This window comes from Lycorma delicatula, chromosome 8 (genome assembly GCF_047948215.1).
Source record: "Lycorma delicatula isolate Av1 chromosome 8, ASM4794821v1, whole genome shotgun sequence".
NCBI classification, from domain to species: domain Eukaryota; kingdom Metazoa; phylum Arthropoda; class Insecta; order Hemiptera; family Fulgoridae; genus Lycorma; species Lycorma delicatula.
The window spans coordinates 24,290,486-24,311,506 of record NC_134462.1 but is presented as its reverse complement, the minus strand read 5'-3'; the positions used below and the strand labels follow the sequence as shown (position 1 = coordinate 24,311,506).

The following is a 21,021-nucleotide window of genomic DNA, read 5'->3' as shown; positions in this document are numbered from 1 at the left end:
TCTCACATCTAGTCACTGGCATCACTTCCTATACCTCAAAAATTGGCTTGCATCTCAATGATTTGAGCAAAGTAAAGAGTTGAAAATCTTGTTGCAAAAGTGGCTACAGTCCCAGGCAGCACAGTTTTATGCAGTGGGTTTGAAGAACCTTGTTTCATGATATCAAAGGTGTTTGGAACAAAATTGTGATTAATGTAGAAAAATTAAGTAAATATGTAAGTATTTGAAAGTATTAACAAATGTTCCATTTTTTCAATTCTTCTTATTTTGTTAGCAAATGGCCTTTACTTTTGAACTACACGTCGAATTAGTAAGTACGAGGGTTATTTGTTTTTACAAGGTTCGATTGGTCGTGAAATAAAAACTCGCGCAAAAATCGGATGAACCTTTGCACACATGTGTTGTGCAGCATCTCTAGTATGGCCTTCAATCATGCCGCGTTACTTCGTTTAGTTCTGAACACGCAGCTAGCACGTAAACATGTCTACAACAATAGCATCTCCTGCCAAGTGTGAAGTGCATGCAGTAATTCAATTTCTTCAGGCTGAGGGGTGTAATGCAGCTAAAATTCACCGACAAATAAGTAATGTGTACGGTGAAACTTCAGTGAGTGACAGCACAGTGCGACAATGGTGCAGGAACTTTAAAGCAGGACGTACAGATGTTCATGATGCAGGCAGTCAGGGAAGGAAGTGAGTGTCAACCGATGATATCGTTGAGCGAGTGGATGAGGCAGTTCGAGAAAATCGTCGGTTCAATTTCTGTATTGAGTGATTCGTTTCCTGTAATTTCAAGGTCAGCTCTCTACACCATTGTGTAGATTGTCTTTCTCCATGACAATGCTCGGCTGCACACTGCAGCTGTAACAAAGAAGCTCCTGCAGGATTTTCATTGGGAAGTGTTTGATCACCCACCATACAGCCCGGACTTGGCTCCATCCGATTTTCACCTCTTTGCTCAAATGAAATGCTAGCTAGGAGAATAACATTTTGGCACAGACATTGAGCTGCTGACCAGCGTAGAAACATGGCTGAAAACACAGGCGGCTTCGTTCTATGACGAGGGTATTGGAAAGTTGGTACCATGCTACGACAAATTTCTAAATTGGAGTGGCGACTATGTAGAGAAATAGCGTAACTATGTATGTACTTGTTACAAATAAAAAATTTTTTATTTTCACTGTGGTTTTAATTTCGTGACCGATTGGACCTTGAAAAAAAAATAACCCTCGTAGATTCAAATAGAATAATCACAATAATGTGATTTTTCATGTTTCAGGAAGCTGTTTTGAAATTAGTGAAAATGTTCAATTTATCACAACAAATTTCAGTCGTGAAGACTCGTAGATCAGTTCGTCATCAGCGTAACATTTGTATTGTTCTTGGTGTACTAGCAGAAAAATTATCTGGCCCAAGCAGTGTTGCTATATTGACACCTGGAACTTTAACATATTTAATAGCTAATTTGGTATGTATACTTTTCTCCAATTATCTTATCGCAGAATAAGGTATTTAGAAATAAGCTTCTTCTCTGAGGATTAGATTGTGTACAATTGTACACAATTGTCTCTGTATTGTTTTAATTAAGTATAAAATATTTTATGTACAATAAATGTTGTAGTCTGTCTTGAGAATGTATTTTATTGGTGACATCAAATCCATATAACAGCTTAGTTCTCCTAACAGCTGATTAGCCAATTAGCTTTCCCTTATAATTGATGAATTATAAAAGAGAATAATCAAAGTTATATTTTAAAAATGATAACTTAGAGACTGTTTATTCATTATGTGCATTAAAAGTGATAATAATGACTGAGGAATTAACTGGTTTTAGTGATTGTGCAACAGACTGTCATAACAACACAAGGAATTGCCACAGTATAAAATAACTGGTTTTAAACTAATATTTATTAATAAAAGCCCTTTTATTAATGAAACTATGTTATTGAATGAACTAACAAACAATATAAAAGCATTGTAAGGAAAACATTGCAATATCTTTGAAAAAATACTTGATAAATAGATTTTTATCCTCTGGATAAACTGTGGTCTTTCGTAGCTTGTGTTCATAGTACGTAAAATTATATTGTTTTTTATTCTGCATTTTAATTTTTTTTAGATGTAAACTCTTTGCTAATGCAAACAGTTTTTGATAACAAAAACTTTGTTGTAGGATTTTCTTTAAAATCATTAGAATTTTAAATATTGATTTTGTTTTTCTTTTGCTTAATAAATATATTATATACAGAGTGAGTCAAAAGTATGGAAACCCCTCAACAACTTTAAAACTGTTGTTCCAGATAGAATACTGTAACTTTTAGGATATGGTATCGGTCAACTATTTTACCTTTTGACAAGAAATAAGAATTCAACCCCTTCTTGAGGGATGGCCTTGGGGTTATAACTCACATATTTTAAATGGTAACACCTTTGTGTGATAATCATTTTAAGTTCTCTTTAATTCAAGAAAAATGTATAAATAAAAAGTTGGTAAATGTCTGTACCCAAAATGGTGGCGGGATAAAGTTAGTATCTTGAGAAAAAAAATTCATTGATAATTTAAGGAACTATTATTGCAAATAGAAAAATTTATAAAAATTTGATTAATTGGATATTATCAAATAAATTTATCTTAAAAAATTATTTATTAAGCATAATGCTTGGTTGTTTACTATCATCTCATTTTAATAAATCTCTGAAATGTCCTCCTTCTGCTGTTTGACGTTGTGCCTGTTGGTTGTCAAAGGATGATATTGCATTATTCAATGTTTCCCTCTTGATATTTTGTGCTGATTCTCAAATTTTATTTTGTAATCATCAATATCTTGGGCTTGTTATGATAAACAATTCTTTTTTAAGTGGACCTCATAGAAAGTAATCCAGTGGTGCCAAGTTGGGTGATCTCGCAGGCCATTATATTTGATCCCTTTAGGCAATCCATCTTCTAGGAAAAAAATCCATTTTAAATATCACATACCTAAAGACCAAAATGAGGCAGGGTTTGTTGAAACCAAATGTTTTGGAAGTTGTGGCCATCCCAACCCCATAGGGGAAGACACCCGCCTAGTGATGTTCTTGTCGCCACCCCCCCTCCATTCATGTGCTGTTGGGCTTTAACGGGAGGAAGTTGTGGCCAATAAAGTTTTGAATGTTTGGAATGATTTGGTCAAGAAGCAAAGCCTCATATTTCACTGCATTTAAATTATAGGTCCCATCAATCGTCCACCAACATACCTGGCCATACATTTACTTTGACTGGATACTGTGTATGTCCCTCACAATACTAGTGTAGATTAATATCATTCCAGTATCGACAGTTATAGCAATTTACATTGCCATTTAAAAAAAAATGTGGCTTTTCACTAAAAACTATATTGTTTATTAAATTAGGATCTACACAAATATTGTTCATCATAATTTCATAGAAATCAAGTCTTCGATCATAGTGATCTTCATTAAGTTCTTGCACCAGATGAATTTAGAAGGGTTAAGGGTAACACAAGGCTTATACCAGCCCCATCATCAGTTTATCTTTCACAAAGTTTAAATTTTTTTAAACCAACCTGTATATAAATTTTTCCTTAACCTGATGGGGAGAAACTGGGTCTTGAAGTTAAACAATTTTTTTTAAAATAAATATTTTAATATCTTTCTTTTTGTTAAAAAAAACAAATTGAGAACCAGAAAAATTAAATTTTTATAATTTTATTTAATGCCAATTCCATCAAATTGCAATTATTATTTTAATTTTTCTTGTCTCAATTAGTTACTACTGATACAGATAAGACCAAAAAATTTTATCTTCATTTTCAGAATTAAAATAATTACTGACATTTTGTTTCAGTTAAATAAAATATTATTTTTATCTGTTTCAGGAGCAAGGAACTGATCCGACCGTAACACTTTTCTCTTTAATTGCATTGGAAAAATTTGCTCAAACAAGTAAATAAATATTTTTTACTTATGAATAATTTATTATTTGCATTTGAATGTTTATATTATTATGCTAAAATAAATATTCAAAATAATTTACTTTTGTACTCTTGTTATTGATTCATGATTTTTGGAACAGTGTTGTACTCAAAGAGTGTATGAATAGAAGTTGTCAGTTGAAACATTTTAGATTTGATGTAATAATATTATTTTTCTAAAAATGTAACACTTTCAGTATACATGCACCGTGATAATTATGGTACTCTAAATACTCTATGCAAGCAAAATATAAGAGAGATAGAACAAGAAATGTGTTCAGAGAATTCTCGTAATTGTCAGTGTGTGCCGATCTAGTCTACGTATACTGCGTAAACTGTATAATGGAATATTTATTTCCTGTCATTGGATAGGCATGCACAATAAATCTGAGTTTATGTATTAGTACTTAAAAAAAAACAAAAAAACAAAATGTATATATAATATTGCATTTCACAAAAATAGTTTGTAGTAGATAAGAAGCAAAAATTATACTCTCAGTTTGAAAGTATTGAATAATAATTGAAGATTTGTTTACATTTAAAATTGAATTAACCTGTTTGGCGTTTGTACTTATGTGTTGACAAAAGGAATTCTGTTTTGTTACAAACATTTTGTAGTTTCTGCTTTATTTCAATTCATAACATTTACAAATAGCTACTGATTGAGCTGTTATTGTATTGTGATTTCTATATTAATTTAACATCTGTATTCGGGGTTAATTACAGATGTACTTGTTATGATAATTTATAGTAGATAACTAAATTACAATGTATACACATCAATTACATGATGTGAACATCAGATGGAGAAAACTGTACACACCATTGTTGACCAGATCAAACTATGTTAGGAGAGAGACATGCATATTAGTATGCATGTCTCACACCAGCTCTTTAAAAAACTCATGGTGATGATTTTAATAGATTGAGTTTGGAGAGATTGCATTTTGTAGATGATTGGATGTTGTTTTGTTGCAGCATCCATTTATTGTGTCTGGTGATCTGCCAGGTTTTTCTCGTTGGAAGAGGTTCTGTTGTGGTTCTGAATGCATGTTTGCTGTTTTGAGCAGAAGGGAACTTGATTGTGTTTTTATTCAACAGCTCATGATTAATCATCATGTCGTTGTCTGTGTGGATGTTCATAACTTGCATCTGTATGTTGCTAGTTCAAATTTCCAGTATAGAGATCCTGCTGCTTGAGGTCTGGGATAAAATCCTATGATTCTCTGGCACTGGCCGTATACTTACAGGTGCAGATGTGAATCTGCACCTATAATTTCTTCATTCACTAAGTCACTCTTGTGGCATAGGGGTTTCACCGATGATGGCGGTGAATTAATAGAGGGCATTTTAGCCCAGCATGATGTACAGGTATATAATGTACCTGGTGAGTGCCCACCTACATAGGTATGGTAGATGGGAATTGATTGTTTGGTGGAATGAACATCGATGTTACCAATGATTGGTTTATCCCTGCCAATGTTTGTAATTGGAAGATAGTTGGGGATTGTTCAAGTGATCTTCGATTGATTGTCTGCGAGATTGCTGATGGCTTGAGTGAGCACTACCGATTTAACATTCTGGTTCAGCAGCGTGCATATTAACATTCCTGCACAGGCATGCGGACCGGAAGAAATTTGTTGTTTTTCTTTTAACCAGGCTCCAAGTTTTGGATCGGAGTCTGGATGTCTTGGATTTGGAAGATCTGGAAGTTGGTTTGTCGGCGACTTTTATTGATGCCGCTGAATGTTCAATTCCCTGAAATTCTGGTCGAGAGAGGCTTGCATCATGGTAGAATAGGGAACTGTCAGGCATAAAGAGGATTATTTGTCGTTTGCAGAGAGTTTCTCAAGATGAGTGTGATCTGGAACGACGGACAGTCCTTATTGTTGAATACAGAAATTTGAGATCTCATTACTTTCATAAAGTCTGGACTGTGAAAAGGGACTCCTGGTGTTCCTTTGTTCATGAGCATGGGAACACGGATCGCTGGGGCGTAGTATATAGGGTTTTGGGACACAAACGATTAAAGGACATTCTTCTGTTTGCTCTCTCTACCAGGTTTGATGTAATTTTGGATATATCTGAAATTTTACGCAAATTACTAGACGGTTTACAGCCTGATGATAGTAAAGCTGAAGAAACCGCATACCATCTGTGGTTGTGGTGAGAGGTCATCAGTTCTGCGGGGGTGCAGTGTCCTTAGAGATTATATCGAAGCTGAGGTGCGTCAAGCTATGGTTTAGGTGGGGCAAACTTGATGGAACAACAGTAGAGCTTCTTTTCTTACGCTTGGTTGAAGTGAGTGTGAGAGTTGTCGCACAAATTTTTAATAAATTGTTATTTGGAGGATACTTCCCTGTGTGTTGGTAGAAGGGGATTGTAAAATTGCTGAAAGCTGGTGACAAGAATCCTGCTATTAGTTCTTCATATAGGCCCTTGATGTTGCTTCCAGTTAAGGCTTTGAAAAGGTTCTGTATCTGCGTATAAATGAGAGGTTAACTTTGCAAAAGTTGTTGATGGAGAATCAGTATGGGTTTCGTCCCAGAAAAGGTACTAAGGATGTCATACTTCGTTTGATGAGTGTGGTAACAACCAGTGAGACAGAATATGTCCTGGAAATTTTCCTGACATTTCTGGAGCATTTAATAATTTATGTCCTTTTATTTATAGTCTTCTGCTATTTACAAACTCCAAAAAAGAGAATATAAAAAGTGAATTACAAGTTATGCAAAGTTACTTCAGTCATCGAGATGTGCTACTCCGCTAGGGTAGCCATGAGGTTGGCAAGACGCTGTCCAAGAGATGTCCTCAGGGCAGCATGTTGGGTTGTAGTTTGTGGGTGGTGTAGTTTGATTCTCTCCTGCGGCTGAGGTTGCCCAGTGGGTGTTGCATCTTGGCCTATGCTGACGATGGGCTCTAGCTGGTCAAAGGATGCTCATGGAGGAAGGTTGAACTCGGAGCTACTCAAGCTTGTAGGATGCTTGAGCTGTGGGGTCATCAACACAAGATGACATTTAGTCTGGAAAAGACCATGTTGATGCTCTTCAAAGGCCGTTTGACAGTGAGTCGGCGAGTCTGTGTTTCGATGGTAGGGCAGTGTGTAAAGTATATTCAGGTTCAGAAGTACCTTGTGTAAATTTTATTTCTTCATGAGAAACTTTAAGAAGCACCTTCAATATGTCACATAGAAGGCTTGCAATACCTTCTTCGGTATTCGATGTATGGTCAATCCTGATTGGGATCTTAATTTTAAGACCATGAGCATCCTGCATGAAGGCGTGTGTGAGGCTGTTACGCTATATGTGGTGCCTGTTTGGGCAGATAGACTAAAATATAAAATTTATGGGACATCTTATTAAGGGCTCAATGCCTATATTATTAACAATAACAGGTGGTTACCACACTTATTCACAGGAGGCAGTCTTGGTCATTGCAGGTGTGAAACCAATACGACTTAGTTGCATCTGAGAAGCAGCAGTGGTATGTTGCTAAGAAGTCCAGTGAATCGACTTTGGATAAAGTTCAAGAAATTGAACAACATGGCAATGCCTTGTGGCAGGCCAGATGGGATGAGACAGAGGGTGGGCGTTATACACATGAACTCTTTCCAAATGTTGTTGGTTTGCATTGTCTCATCCCTCATTGTTGTCTCTTTGGTTCACCCTAATAAATATGTGATGCAATTTCTTTCTGGGCATGGTGCTTTTAGGGACAGACTGCAGAAATTTGGCCTGGTAGATTCTGGGATGTGTCCTCAGTGCAGACAATTAGATGATGTCTACCATGTTCTTTATGAGTGCTGAAAGTACGAGTTAACGCACACGGGAGACTATCTGTTGGCTTGATCTTTTTGGTTCGGTGTTGGATCTTCATATAAACTGGAAGAGCCAGGCCGAATAGGCAATAGTGGAGAGTTTTATAGTGTACTTGGATAGAAAGGTTTGCTGAGGGGATTTAGAGCCCTGCTTGGATTTCTCTTGTATTCTGTTAATGTTTTATTTTATAAATTATGCTTTTGTCTTTGTTTTTGTTATTTTAATGTATTGTGTTTCCTTTTAATGCTTTAATGTTATTATCTTGTTATTGTTCCATGTAATACTTATATTTCATGTTGTGTGTTAAACTCACTTTTACCTTCTACAGGTAGGTAGTTCAGTTCCTTTGTTTAATTAAGTCCTTTCAGTCATACTTAAAATTCAGTAAGACGTGTTTTGTTTTGAGTTCTTTAAATAGTAGTACACCAATGGGTACAACTCATTGCATTCGCATTGGTGGCATCCTGGCCAAGGCGGACTGGAATATGTCAAAAGTCGAGGTTTTGAGATGACCTCCAGTAAAGCCCATAGGATTAGGAACAGAGTTAATGGCAGAGGGTGTCTTCCCCTATGGTGGTCAAGATGTATAAATTAATAAAAGTCTGTTTAAAAAGTGGAAAAATAGTAATGGTTAAGTGCTTTCCCATCATCAAATATTGATTAGAAAATGTAGAGAATTAAATAAATCTATCCTACACATTATTCCTAATGATTTTTCACCATAATTTAGGTTGGGATCCAATACTTCAAAACTAACTTTAAATATAGATCTTTTATTTATTCTAGTTCATGGTGACTGCACAGTACCATATGCTTAAAAATGTCAGGTTCTAAACATTTCAGATTTGACTACACGTTTATGTTTCATGCATAGAAAATATTTATTGAGATAATTTATAGTACATGTGGTAGAAAGGTTAGATAAGGACGGTTTCAGAAGAAGAAACCAAATCTGGTCTGGAAGTTAATATTAGAAGGTAGGGTTAAAATGAACAAAGCTATCTTTATGGCATTTGTAGATTTAGAAAACACATTTGTTAATGTTGAATTGAACAAAATGCTTTATCATTTAAAAAAAAAAAAATGATCTAAAAATTAGGTCTCAAAACTTATATATAATCTGTACTAGAATAATGCTATGGTAAAAGTGGAACAAAAAAAATACCCTCTGATTCCTGTTGCTTTTCATTTTGTAAGTAGCAAGAAACAGTAAAAGAATAATTAGCTAATATTATATCTCCTTATATATACATGATCTTCAATTATAACTAGGCAGTTATAATTTGTTGAACATAGTTATAAACAACTGTATGAAGAGGATACATTATTGTATTATCAAAATGTTATTTATTAACTTCTCTTTTAAAAGATTGCTTTATCATTTTTATTTTAAGTAAAATATTAAAGAATAAAGAAACTTACTCCAGTTTTGGTTTCTTAAATAACTGTCTAGATTATTCTGCTTTACAACAGGGTGTTTGTGAACTGAAATCTCCTATTTGATGAATGCCAACCCATATTTAATATCTCTTAGATTCCTTTCAGACTTTCATCTTAGTAAGATTTATTTTGGGTGACATGATTATAATAAACTTTTCCTACTTATTTATATGTTCTTCTGTGCTCCTATACATTAAACACAGTTTTTGTGTGTATGAAATCAGAAATAATAGTATAATTCTCGGTCAAGAGATATTATTAAAAAAATAAATTTTATAAAGCCAAAACCTTTCAATATGAGATCTGTAAGAGCATTTTCAGAATCTAAAATTTGTAGAATTAAATTTTTTTCTGTTTTCAAACACATCTAATCTTGATTACATGTATTCCCTACATTTCTTAAACATATAAGTAGGAATTGTATTCAAAGCAAACTATGGATGCATGAAAAATATTTCTTAAGAAAATCAGTAGTAGGATTTCAATACTGGATTAAAAAACTTAAATGTGTTAAGTATTGTTGTCTAATAGAGTAGTGATTAAAACATTTACAACATTTACATGAAAGTATTTACAACATCCAAATTAAATAAGACAATGAAATAAAGAAATGATTTGAAAATGTAAATATTTCATTTTATCAAACATGATAAAACTAAAAACCATGTATTCATAAAGTATGGGGTGATATTTATATATTTTTTCTACTGTTAAACACAGCAAAGATTTAGCAAATGCTTCTACCTCAAAATGTTTTACTTTTTCTTATGAGACCAATACATAGGGGTGTACTACAAATAATTTTTTATAGTAGTTGAGAAAATATTAAACAGCTGCCATTTTGGATGCAGTTCTCATAGTATGTTGTATTTTATATAAAAATTTTTGTTTTTCAATGCCCTTTAAAATAATTCGGGGGCTGTTTTTTTTTTCAACCTCTGATTGTGCATTAAGTAAACAAGAGATAGGCGGAAGCCAGGTCTACATGTTGTGTGATGTGTTGAAGATTTTGTCCTTGACAAACGGAGGTTTATGATAAATGAACTTTCTGCAGAAATCCCAGAAGTTTCAAAGTCTTCTCTGGACATAATGTGACTAAAGGCCTAGGATACCAGAAACTGTGTGCATATTGGGTCCCAAAAATGTTGAGTGATGATCACAAAACACAGCAAATGGCGTCAGCCTTAACGTCTCTCATGCATTACAATAATGAGGGGGAAGAGTTTTTAAAGTCTATTGTTTACTGGCGATGAGACTTGAATCCAGTATGACAATCCAGAAACCAAAGAATATTCTAAGCAGTGGATGCACACTTCTCCAAACAAGCCGAAAAACTTCAAACAGGCACTGAGCAACAGGAAAATAATGGCTACAGTTTTTTGGGACCATAAAGGGGTCTTGTTGGTGGACTTTATGGAGCAGAGAACAACAATAACAAAGGAAGTTTATTGTGAATCTTCCATCCACTGTACAGTCCAGGCCTAGCATTTAGCGATTTTCACCTCTTTCGAGAATTGAAGGCATGGTTGGGTGGACAACACTTCACCAATGAAGAACTTCAGGAGGCTGTCAAGATGTACCTTACCTTGCTGGGGGCAAACTTCTTTGAAGAGGGCATCGGAAAGCTGGTGTTATGTATGACTAATGCCTCAGCCGTCTTGGCAATTATGTAGAGAAATAAGTTCGATACTACTCAACTTTTGGTAATAAACCATTTTGTTATATCAATCTATCCTTTTTTTGTAGCCCTCGTAGGTTAAAGAAAAAAAACAACCCTGCTATATCATGATCGTATTCTTTCCATTTAAAATTTTTTAATTAATCAAATATTTGGGCTTGGGTTATTGTGATCTTATACTGAAAAATAATCATTTTAAAGTAGGATTATATGCTAAATTTTACTTATTTTTTTAACATTTCACTGTTTAGTGGTTATTTAAAAGATATTGTAGATCACTTTTGAAACTAGCTGTGAAAAACATTAAATGGTTGTCATCTTGGTTAGAATTATAACGTTTTTTAACATCAACATTTTTGGTTTTCAATGCTATTTTAAATGTCACACTTGTACCCTTTCCATTTAAAATTGTTATGTTGGCCCTCATAGGGTGCTCCCGGATGCTTTGGGATGTGGTAGTCTTATACTGAGAAAAATAGATTGTTTTGTGGTAGGAAAATTTACTAATTTCATTTTTTTTTTTTGACGATTGAAAAGTTATTTAAGTGTTGCCATAGTTTTTTAACAACACCTGTATTTACAGGTGTTTATGCAGAGATAAGATTATATTATTAGAAATTAAATTAGAATTATTTCTCCTCTGCTAATATATTTCAAGTGTTGTATTCAATCATCACAATTACTTAATTTTATGTCTATAAATGTAGTATTTTTCATTTATTCTGTTTCTATTTTATTATTATTTATGTCATTGCCTACTTTGGTTATTAGCTGTTATTAATGATATCATGAAGTGAACTGCACCCAATCTTGTTAATAACTATTTAATGAATATATCCTAGGTTGTTTGCACTTTGTTTTATTTATTTTTAAGATATAATTATTGTTTTTGATTGAATATTTTGTTTTTATTTTCTATGAGATTGTTATTTTTAGCTGTTTGTTTTAATTCCAATTTTGAGCTCCCTCTTCTGGTGTAAATTTGTATAATATTGATCATATATGCTAATAGCTGTTTTTTAGATGGGGTGAATCTTTGTTAAAAAGATAGAATTTTTTGGGTCCTGGTCAAAATTGTATACTGTCTGCATCCTGATCAGAGGATCCTGTTAATTTTTCATCCCTTCTCTCTTCCCTTCCCTTTCTTTACCCTTTATTACTTCTTCCTCGAATGAATTCATGAACATTGGGTCGGCCGCTGCCCTTCTTCAAGATTTGGCATTTTTTAGTAGAAACTATGGCAGCCAATTTTTTATTGGGGATTCAGTCAAATGGGTGGGGGATAGAGGTAAGTTTGTGACATTTTTTTGTGCTTGTGTAATTATCCAAGGGCTCACTTTTCTAGCTGTGGGTCTCACTAAACGTAAACTAAACTAGTTTCTGCTGGACATTTCAGGCTTCCTACTGCTAAAATCTGTTCTGATAGTATTGTTACTGTATCTAATGATCCAGATTATTATTGTTTCTAGGTTTTTTATTTTCATTAGTTGTATTTGTTTATTTAATTGTATTTTTAGATCAATTAAATTGATCAATCTATATCTTTAATGTTTTCTTCATGATTAATTATTAGTTGGAAAAACTGGGTTTCAAAATATTTTTTTGAAAAGTCATGTAGTACTAGTATAATTGTTTAAGCACTGAAGTAACATTTTATTCAACTATTATAACCAGAAGCCAAATAAAAAGAAGAAAAATTATGAAAAGTGTAAAACAGGGAATTTTTCAAACACCATTGCTGGTAATTTGTTATATATTGTATATATAAGATATATTTAAAAGAATTTTTGTTTTAATTGTGTGTGCAAATAAACATAAATAGTCATGAGCATGCAGCATGCGTGTATGTGTGTGTGTGTGTGTGTGTGCATGCACACACGTAAATGTATTGCCACAAAAAAGCTATTAAATGTATAAGGTAATAATCTTTAATTTAATTTTTCAGGTGAAAATAAAGCGACAATAATGCACACTTTGGAAATGGTTGAAGGCGGTAACCCTCTAATTCGTTTAGAAAGATTGTTAGACTCAACAGATCTTATTGAAAAACAGGTCGGCTTTTGTGCTCAATGGTGCCTTGATAACCTTTGTAAGTGATTCATAATAATTCTTTATCTTTAAATTTTTCCTCTTGCTGTTTATGATAAAATTTAATACTTTGAACTGCCTTGACTTAGTTTGCTGTTTTTTAAAATACATTATCAAATAAATATAGTGTGACTGAAAATAATAAATTCCTTTACTGTGTATGTTTTATCTGTATATAACTATTATATTTCTGTGTACACTAATTTATGTTTTTTTCATCTCTATGATACTTATACTGTAAGCATGTCAGTAATCCAAACAACAAATAACAGAATTATAAAAAATCTGAATGAATATTTTTAAATATGCGGAATTTATTGAACTAGCTAATTTTTATTTATACCTGGATATTATTTTTCTGAGTTGTTTAAAAAATGTTGAACATAACAATGTAGGTCAGTGATAATTACAAAAGATATATTATAATTGATTCTGTTCTGTAATATCTTTTCTCTTGTCATCCTTGAAATAGATGAATAAGATTATATTATTATTATTATATTCAGATTATATTATTATTATTTATATTAATATAACATAAAAGAAAAATATTGCAGTGGTGATTCATTATGGCCTCCAATATTATCTTGTCATTTCCCACTGTAACTGATTCATATTATTTACTTATTTCCTGTACATTCAGCTCATAAATTATTAATTACAAAAAAAAATGTATTTATGAAAGATAGGTGTAATTATCTAGGTAATTATTTGGCAATCACGAGATAGTTGTTCAAATAAACTTTTATTTATATGTTTGGATTTTAGTTATGACTGATTTGAATTTCAGGTAATATGGATCTTCATCATTTACTAATATTTTTACTTTCCTTTCTATAGTTTTATTGCTGGTGCAGAGTGTAGTTGTAAATGGAAGGTATAGTGATTGGGTATCAGGTTTTTTTTTTTTAGATATTGACCTATCAAGACCCCATTAGTTTTAAAAAAAAGAAACACAAAAAAAGTTATGCAAATTAATAGAAGATGTGTTTATGTACATATGTATGTTGGCCTGTATTTTTATTAATATCTCTGGACTGGCTCAACATAAATTCTTTGAAAATGGCTCAAAAAATTTCTTTATATGGAACAATGATGGCATTAATGGGCAAAATTAAAAAAGGGAAAGGGATAGTTTTCACCATTTTAAATTTTTAGCATCATATGGTGTACCTAATATATATATATATATATATTTTTTTTTTTTATTAAATCATAATTTTTGTTGGATTTGTTGAATTTTGAATCAAATTTGGGCCAACTTATTTTGGTAACTATTTAATAAAAAAAATGTTAAGCCTTAAACAAGGGCAAGCCAAGCTGTATGGGCCACACTTAAAATATCAATTTGCTTTAATTTTTAAGATTGAAAATGAAACTTTATCTAGTATTAACATAGATGACAGGAAAGAACATTATAATAAGGGAGTCCCATGGGACTTGATAAAAGAATTTTAAAAAAAATACTTAAAAAAATTATTAAAATGTTATTTATGATAGCTGTTGAGCAACGGAGTTTGGAAGGGGCACGAATCGTTTTACTAAAAATTTTAATTTTTTAGCAATTATACTCAAAATACAGTAGAATTTTTATCATGAAAGAGTCAATGGGTTCAGCTGGGACCCAAAATTTTTTATTAAGAGTTTTTATTTTTTTACTCAATTATACTTTTAATTCTGCATAATTTTCAAGGAAAAATTTCATTTGATCAAGGGGTCAAATCTAACTCCAATGCTTTTGCTGAACATTTTGATCTTTTTCCCAGTTCTCTAAATATTGCTTAATTAAGTCATTATTATTTTAAAACTGTGGCATATTTGAAACAAATATCTGTCAGGAAAGTTACGCAACCCCCCTTTTTTCTTCTTCTTTTTTTTAACTTCATGAATCAGTCATATATTTATTTTAATACATCTTTACTTTAATTAAACCTAATTGGAAAAAGTGAATGTAAAAGTGAATTATAGAAGCCAGAATAAAATTAAAAGCATAACATTTAAATAATAAATTGTTGAGCTTGGCTATTACGTTTCCTTAAAAAAAATCTTTAACTTATCTTTTGAGGTATCATACAAGGTCTGTAAATAAAGTAATGAGACTAGTTTTTTTTGGCAGTCAAAGTGGCAACACTGTAAAGTTACTAGTAAACATGTCGTTATATGAACTGAACAGCTGATTTATATTAGGTATTAATATTTTTAGTCTATTTTTGCCATGTGAGATATAAACAAACTTTTGTGAAACGAGTTTCTGTTGTGCATTATAAAAATGACTGATACTAATTATGAGCAATGTTGTGCAATCAAGTTTTGTGTTAAACTTTGTGAGAATGCTACTGAAACTTTTTGAAAATTGAATAGGGTATATGGAGATCACGCTCTGTCACAAGCCCAAGTTTTTAGGTGGTTTAAAGCATTTTCAGATGGCTGGGAATTAGTTGCAGATGATTCATGCTCTGGAAGACTGTTAACATCAAAAAGTGACGACAATGTTGAGCGAATCGGAGACTTGGTACAGTATGACTGGCGATTAACTGTCAGAATGATCGCAGAACAGTTGAATTTCAACCATACCACAGTCCCTCAAATTTTGACAAACGAATTGGACATGAAAAAAGTTTGTGCAAAATTGGTTCCAAAAAACCTCCTCACTATTGAACAGAAAAAAAACAGGGTGGAAGTGTGCTGCAATCTAGGGCGAATTGAAACTGATCCTGATTTTCTAAAAATTGTTATTACTGGTGGTGAATCTTGGATATTTGAGTACTGAGTGGAACTTGTATGTAGAGTACACGTGTTAGATAGAATACCCCATCTTCTTCCCCCTTGGTCTCATTCATATTAAATTTCAGTTGTTTTAACCTACTAAAATGAAATGTAAAAATAATTACTTATTTTATTAATTATTTTTAAAACTGCTTCTTTTCTGTGATCTCTGCACCTATCCTTGATAAATGTTTACATGTGTAACTTTGTTGGATGTATATTTTAGATAAGTTTGGCATGCCCACTTATTACGGTTTTGTTGTGCTTGGTAATTTTATTATCGTTAATAATGGAGGAGAGCTGAGTTTGCATAAAATTTTATAATTTAATTGAAACTTTTCATTTTTTAAAATGAAATTTAATTGTTTTTGCCAGAAGAAAAGTTGCTAGACTTTTATAAAGTTTAGTATGCTGGAATAAGCAATTTATGAATGATACTAACACCCTTAAAGTGGTTGTTAGTCAGTTGAAGATAATGGTTGAGTTTGAAGACCAAGAAAAATCAGTGACATGAAAAAGTAGATGTTATAGAAAAAATCCTTATCTAATCATTAAATCATTGTTATGGAAGTTGCTGAAGGGATTGGGGTTATATGGTTCTTATAAAACAGACAAGTTTTGTCTTGTAAAGCAGCAAAGTTTTTCAGTACTATTCACTTTTGACAAAAAATTCCTTGACAAGATATTGTTGAAGAAATGTTAAATCAAACTGATCAAACTTGTAAGGCAGTGGCATCAAAAGAAGGTCTGATCTTCTCATGTCTCATGGGTTCTAAGTGAGCAAAAAAAATTTGTTTGGTCAAATTTTAAATCTTTTTTTAGTGTTTCTTTTTTCATAGTTTTTGTCCTCTGAGTTTTTGTTCTATGGTTTTCTCAATAAAGGATATTATTTAGGAGTTTTTTTATTGTTTATGTGAGGTTATTCATTAAAAGTAGCCTGATTAATAAAAGGACAATTTTTGGAAATTGTACTATGATAATGTAGCAATTGCACTTGTTACTTATTGAGGATTTTTTTTTATCAAAAATAATATCTTAATAATATTTTCACCATTGTATTCACTAGACATAATCCTCCTTATAAAAAAGTCACACAGGTGTGACCTTTTTTTTTTGAGATCAAAATGAACTACAAAAGGACAACTTTTTTGACTTGATTAAAGACAAAAATTACTGACCAAACTAAAGGAAGAAGTGTCTAAAAATGTTTTGATGACTTGAAAAAAAATTTGCATGATTTGTTGCTTTATGTGATAGGGATTACTTTGAAGGGGAAATATAACGTAATGAATAAAGGTATATTATATCAAATAAACAAAAATTGAACGAAATTTATCTTAAACTGTACATATATATCCGTTAACTATTTTTTTACTTTTTTAAATATTTATTTTTCGTTAAATTAGTAAATATTTTTTTTTTATTTAGAATTAAAAAAAATATATCAAAATAAGCTATTAAATTTACTAAATCTTTTAACTTATTCTTTTTTTTGTGAAGAACATGTAAATGTTGTGATTGCCTCCAATGCAATAATCACATATAACAAAAGGTAAAGAAAAAACATACAACTAAATAATAATCATTTAATTTGTAGTATTACAAATTATTAGTTATTGTGTATTATTATTATTATTATTAGTGCTATTTATTATTGTGAAGGCTCTTGTATTGTTTGGAACATTAATTCCAACATTAATGTTTTAAGTTTGTTTTTGGATGTAATTCCGAAGGTAAATATGAAATAAAAAAGTTACCTTGGATTGTTTTAACTCGATTTATTACAACCGTGATTTTCCTTTTTTTTTTAAACTTTACTTATAACGCAGAAATGAAAGCATTTATCAAGAAACAGTTTTCACCATCATTTTTATCATAAAATCTTATATTAAAATAATTTTTCAAATGTCCATCTTCCTATATATAAAAAAAGTCGAATTCAATATTATGGACAAAACCTTCTAGCATACCATAAAGAAGTATTGTTGAATTTTATTAAGCATGGTCTGCTGGCATTAATATATAAATTATTTATGCGATAGTTTCCACTTAGCAACAATCATTAATAGTAATGTTCGACCGCTTTCACATTATTAATCCATCCTCAGGAACAGTGATGAATTATACATTATAATTATTTACTACTTTTCTATTTCTTAGTATCCTTCAGTTTTAAAATATGAAGCAGTTTCCATACTTTAATATCATCCTGTATAATAATATGCTGTACTGTTTATATTTATATATAATACTATATTACTTGAGCATGTACATAATACATTATGAACATTCTCACTCATAACTTATTTCTTGACATTGTTAAGATGATATTTTATTGATTTAATTAAGAAAAAAGTTAATATTTAGTAAATGATACAATTTTTACAATTTTGTTATGCAAGGTATAATCGTATCGATTGAAAAATCAATTACTTCCAGTTTTAGGCTTAATTATGTCTCACAAGAGTGAAAAAGAAATCAAATATAATGTACGATAGAAATGAAAATGCTATTCTTTAATCATTAGTAGAATATTCATTAAAATTTAGTTTGTTTATTAATGTATATATGGATTTGATCTATGTTTGCCACCTTTATTGTTATTTTTTCCTTTTTTAATGTTCAGTTCTTATTGAAGGAAGAGAGTTTTCTTATTTACATACTGATATGAGTGCAATCAACGCCATGCTCAATGTTGATGATGTCAGTGAGTACCTGAAAATTTCACCGGATGGCCTTGAGGTAATTTTTTATTGAATTATTTATGTATACTCTTTTACTCAGATGATAGCATCTATTTTATTTACTGACTTACCCATACATTCTTTCCAGGATTTTGCGATTCATTTCTGTGTGTAACAAATCAAATTCAGCCTGATCATTTTTGAATAAACATTGAACATTTAGGGAAAAAATGTATTTACAAATGTAAATACAGATTTATGAATGAATTGGTCAATTTTGAACTTAATGAATGATTTAAATCGGCACGTATATTTTAATAGCTAGCTATTTTAATGGTTACAGTTAATTTCTATTCTTGACAACTATTAAATTTGTTATGTTACAATAGCAATATGTTACTTGATACGGTATTTTGTAATTGTTAACTAAAATTTGGATTAAAAAGCTTTTATATTAATTTGTAACTTGAGTTTAAGTTGTTTTTGTGTGCTTAAATTTGGTTTTTGGTAATTATTGGTTGTAGTACTAGACCAACAAAATTCTGAGTACAAATTTATGTGTGCAGAGTGTATCAAAAAGCATACCTGGATATTAATTTTAGATTTTGTGTATCAAAATGAGTAAAAAATGTTCCAAGAAAAAACTTTTATTTCTCCTCAGTTTTATTATTGACCCCAATTTTTTGTTTTTTATAGAAAAATTTATATCTCAAAGTATGGTTAAGAAATTATTATAATATTTGGTGCACATGTTTACAAAACAACTTTACAAATTTTACAAAAAAAGTACGATATACAATGTTAACTCGATTAATATTTCTTTAATGCACATAAATTAGGAAAGTAAAAGAGAAATTACCATATTTTTTTGTAGAACATCTTTATTATCATTTATTCATTTTGATATGCAAAATTCAAAAATGAAAAACTAGGTATGCTTTTTTGTTAATCTTATTTATATATGTAAATTAACATTATAATTACAGTTATTATGTGCACCATTCAACATGTACTGTATTTTTTTAAATCTGATGATAATTGAGCAGAAGCATTTGTGGTAATGATTTCATTAACATATGTACCATTTATATGCTAAACATAAACTAAATGTAGAATTATTGCCATACATGGAATGTTTTTTTATATCTTACTGATTGCTTTTTATGTTATTTCAGGCCAGGTGTGATGCTTACTCTTTTGAAAGTGTTCGTTGTACATTCCAAGTAGATAGTGGTGTATGGTATTATGAAACCACTATACTAAGTTCAGGTGTAATGCAAATTGGTTGGGCGACTAAAAACAGCAGGTTCCTTAATCATGTAAGTTAGCTAATTAGTATCTTTATTAATTTGTAATCATTTCTATTTGTTAAGTTTAGTTGATCAAATCAGTCTGTCCAGATTAATTAATTTATTTCAGTTACCATTAAAAGTTTGTAGCAGAATGAAGGAATATTATTGTGAACTGTCACCTGTATAATCTAGTTTAACATTATACATTATGTTAATGGATGGCAGCAGCTCTAAGTGAAGAATTCCTTTCCAATCCCACCTTACACAGCATCCTTTTCTTGGGATCAATCCTGTTTTTCACCCCTTGTGGAGCTTCACTTCCTTTTAACTATAATTTTTTTTACATTATTGTTGTATATGATCCATTTTTCATGGGTATTGACCTGTTTCAAAAATTATTTGATTTTGTTCTGTTTTAGCAATTTGCTCTATCAAACCTTTCATTGTTAAATCATGTAAAGTAGAATTTTTTTTTATCCAGTCTTCTTTAAATGGCTTAAAACAGTTTTGTGGCCAATTTTAGTTTGTTACATTAAAATGCACTGATATGCACTGGCTACTTTGCCGGTCTTATTAAATTATTTCCATGATTTCATCTACTTTTTCATTCATTGGCTGGCCAGAGAGTGCTCTTTCCTGATGGATCACTCTGAATATCCTTATTTAAATTTAAACAGATATAATATTAATAAGTAGATTCACTTTAATAAATTTTTTAACTAAAAATGGCTGCTGCCAACTGCTGGGACAAAGGCATTCATTTCATGAATAATAACACTTAGTATTAATTTATCTGGCTAAGAGTGTTCTCACTTGTAATTTTAATCTTTACTGCATATTTTAAAAGTACGCCTCTGATGATGATAGATCCATTGAAAGCAGATTAAGAAGGTACTGTTATGTATTTTAGCAGCTTTATAAAGTGCGATCTTCGTTTTTGTTATATTTTAATTAATTTACCAATGATTTGTTTTTTCTCTTTTATTTCAGGAAGGTTATGGGATTGGTGATGATGAATATTCATTAGCTTATGATGGCTGTCGTCAACTTGTTTGGTATAATGCTAGCAGCCATTCACAAAGTCAAGGAAAATGGCATTCTGGTGATACGCTTGGCTGTTTACTTGACCTAAATGAACTCATAATTCATTTTTATTTAAACGGTACATCAGTTGCAACTAGTGACCTTGTTTTTAATGAAGCCAGGTATATTAACATTATTATTTATTCATCATAAATCAAAATAATAATTTGTTTTTGAGTTACCAATTATTTGACGAGTTTAA

At 31.2% G+C, this 21,021-nt stretch overlaps 1 protein-coding gene across 2 annotated transcripts in view; it reads left to right on the top strand.

Moving 5' to 3' along the window:
• LOC142328696 (RING finger and SPRY domain-containing protein 1-like) overlaps positions 1–21,021 on the top strand; it is a 75,528-nt gene that overhangs the window by 11,468 nt on the left and 43,039 nt on the right. For both annotated transcript variants that reach the window (XR_012757332.1, XM_075372629.1), the window contains exons 3-8: positions 1,279–1,467; positions 3,875–3,941; positions 12,852–12,995; positions 18,387–18,502; positions 19,620–19,763; positions 20,727–20,941. Coding sequence is in view for 1 of the 2 variants with exons in the window: in XM_075372629.1 (XP_075228744.1) it covers positions 1,279–1,467; positions 3,875–3,941; positions 12,852–12,995; positions 18,387–18,502; positions 19,620–19,763; positions 20,727–20,941 (875 nt within the window). In the remaining variant the exon portion in view is untranslated. The remainder of the gene's footprint in view (positions 1–1,278; positions 1,468–3,874; positions 3,942–12,851; positions 12,996–18,386; positions 18,503–19,619; positions 19,764–20,726; positions 20,942–21,021) is intronic.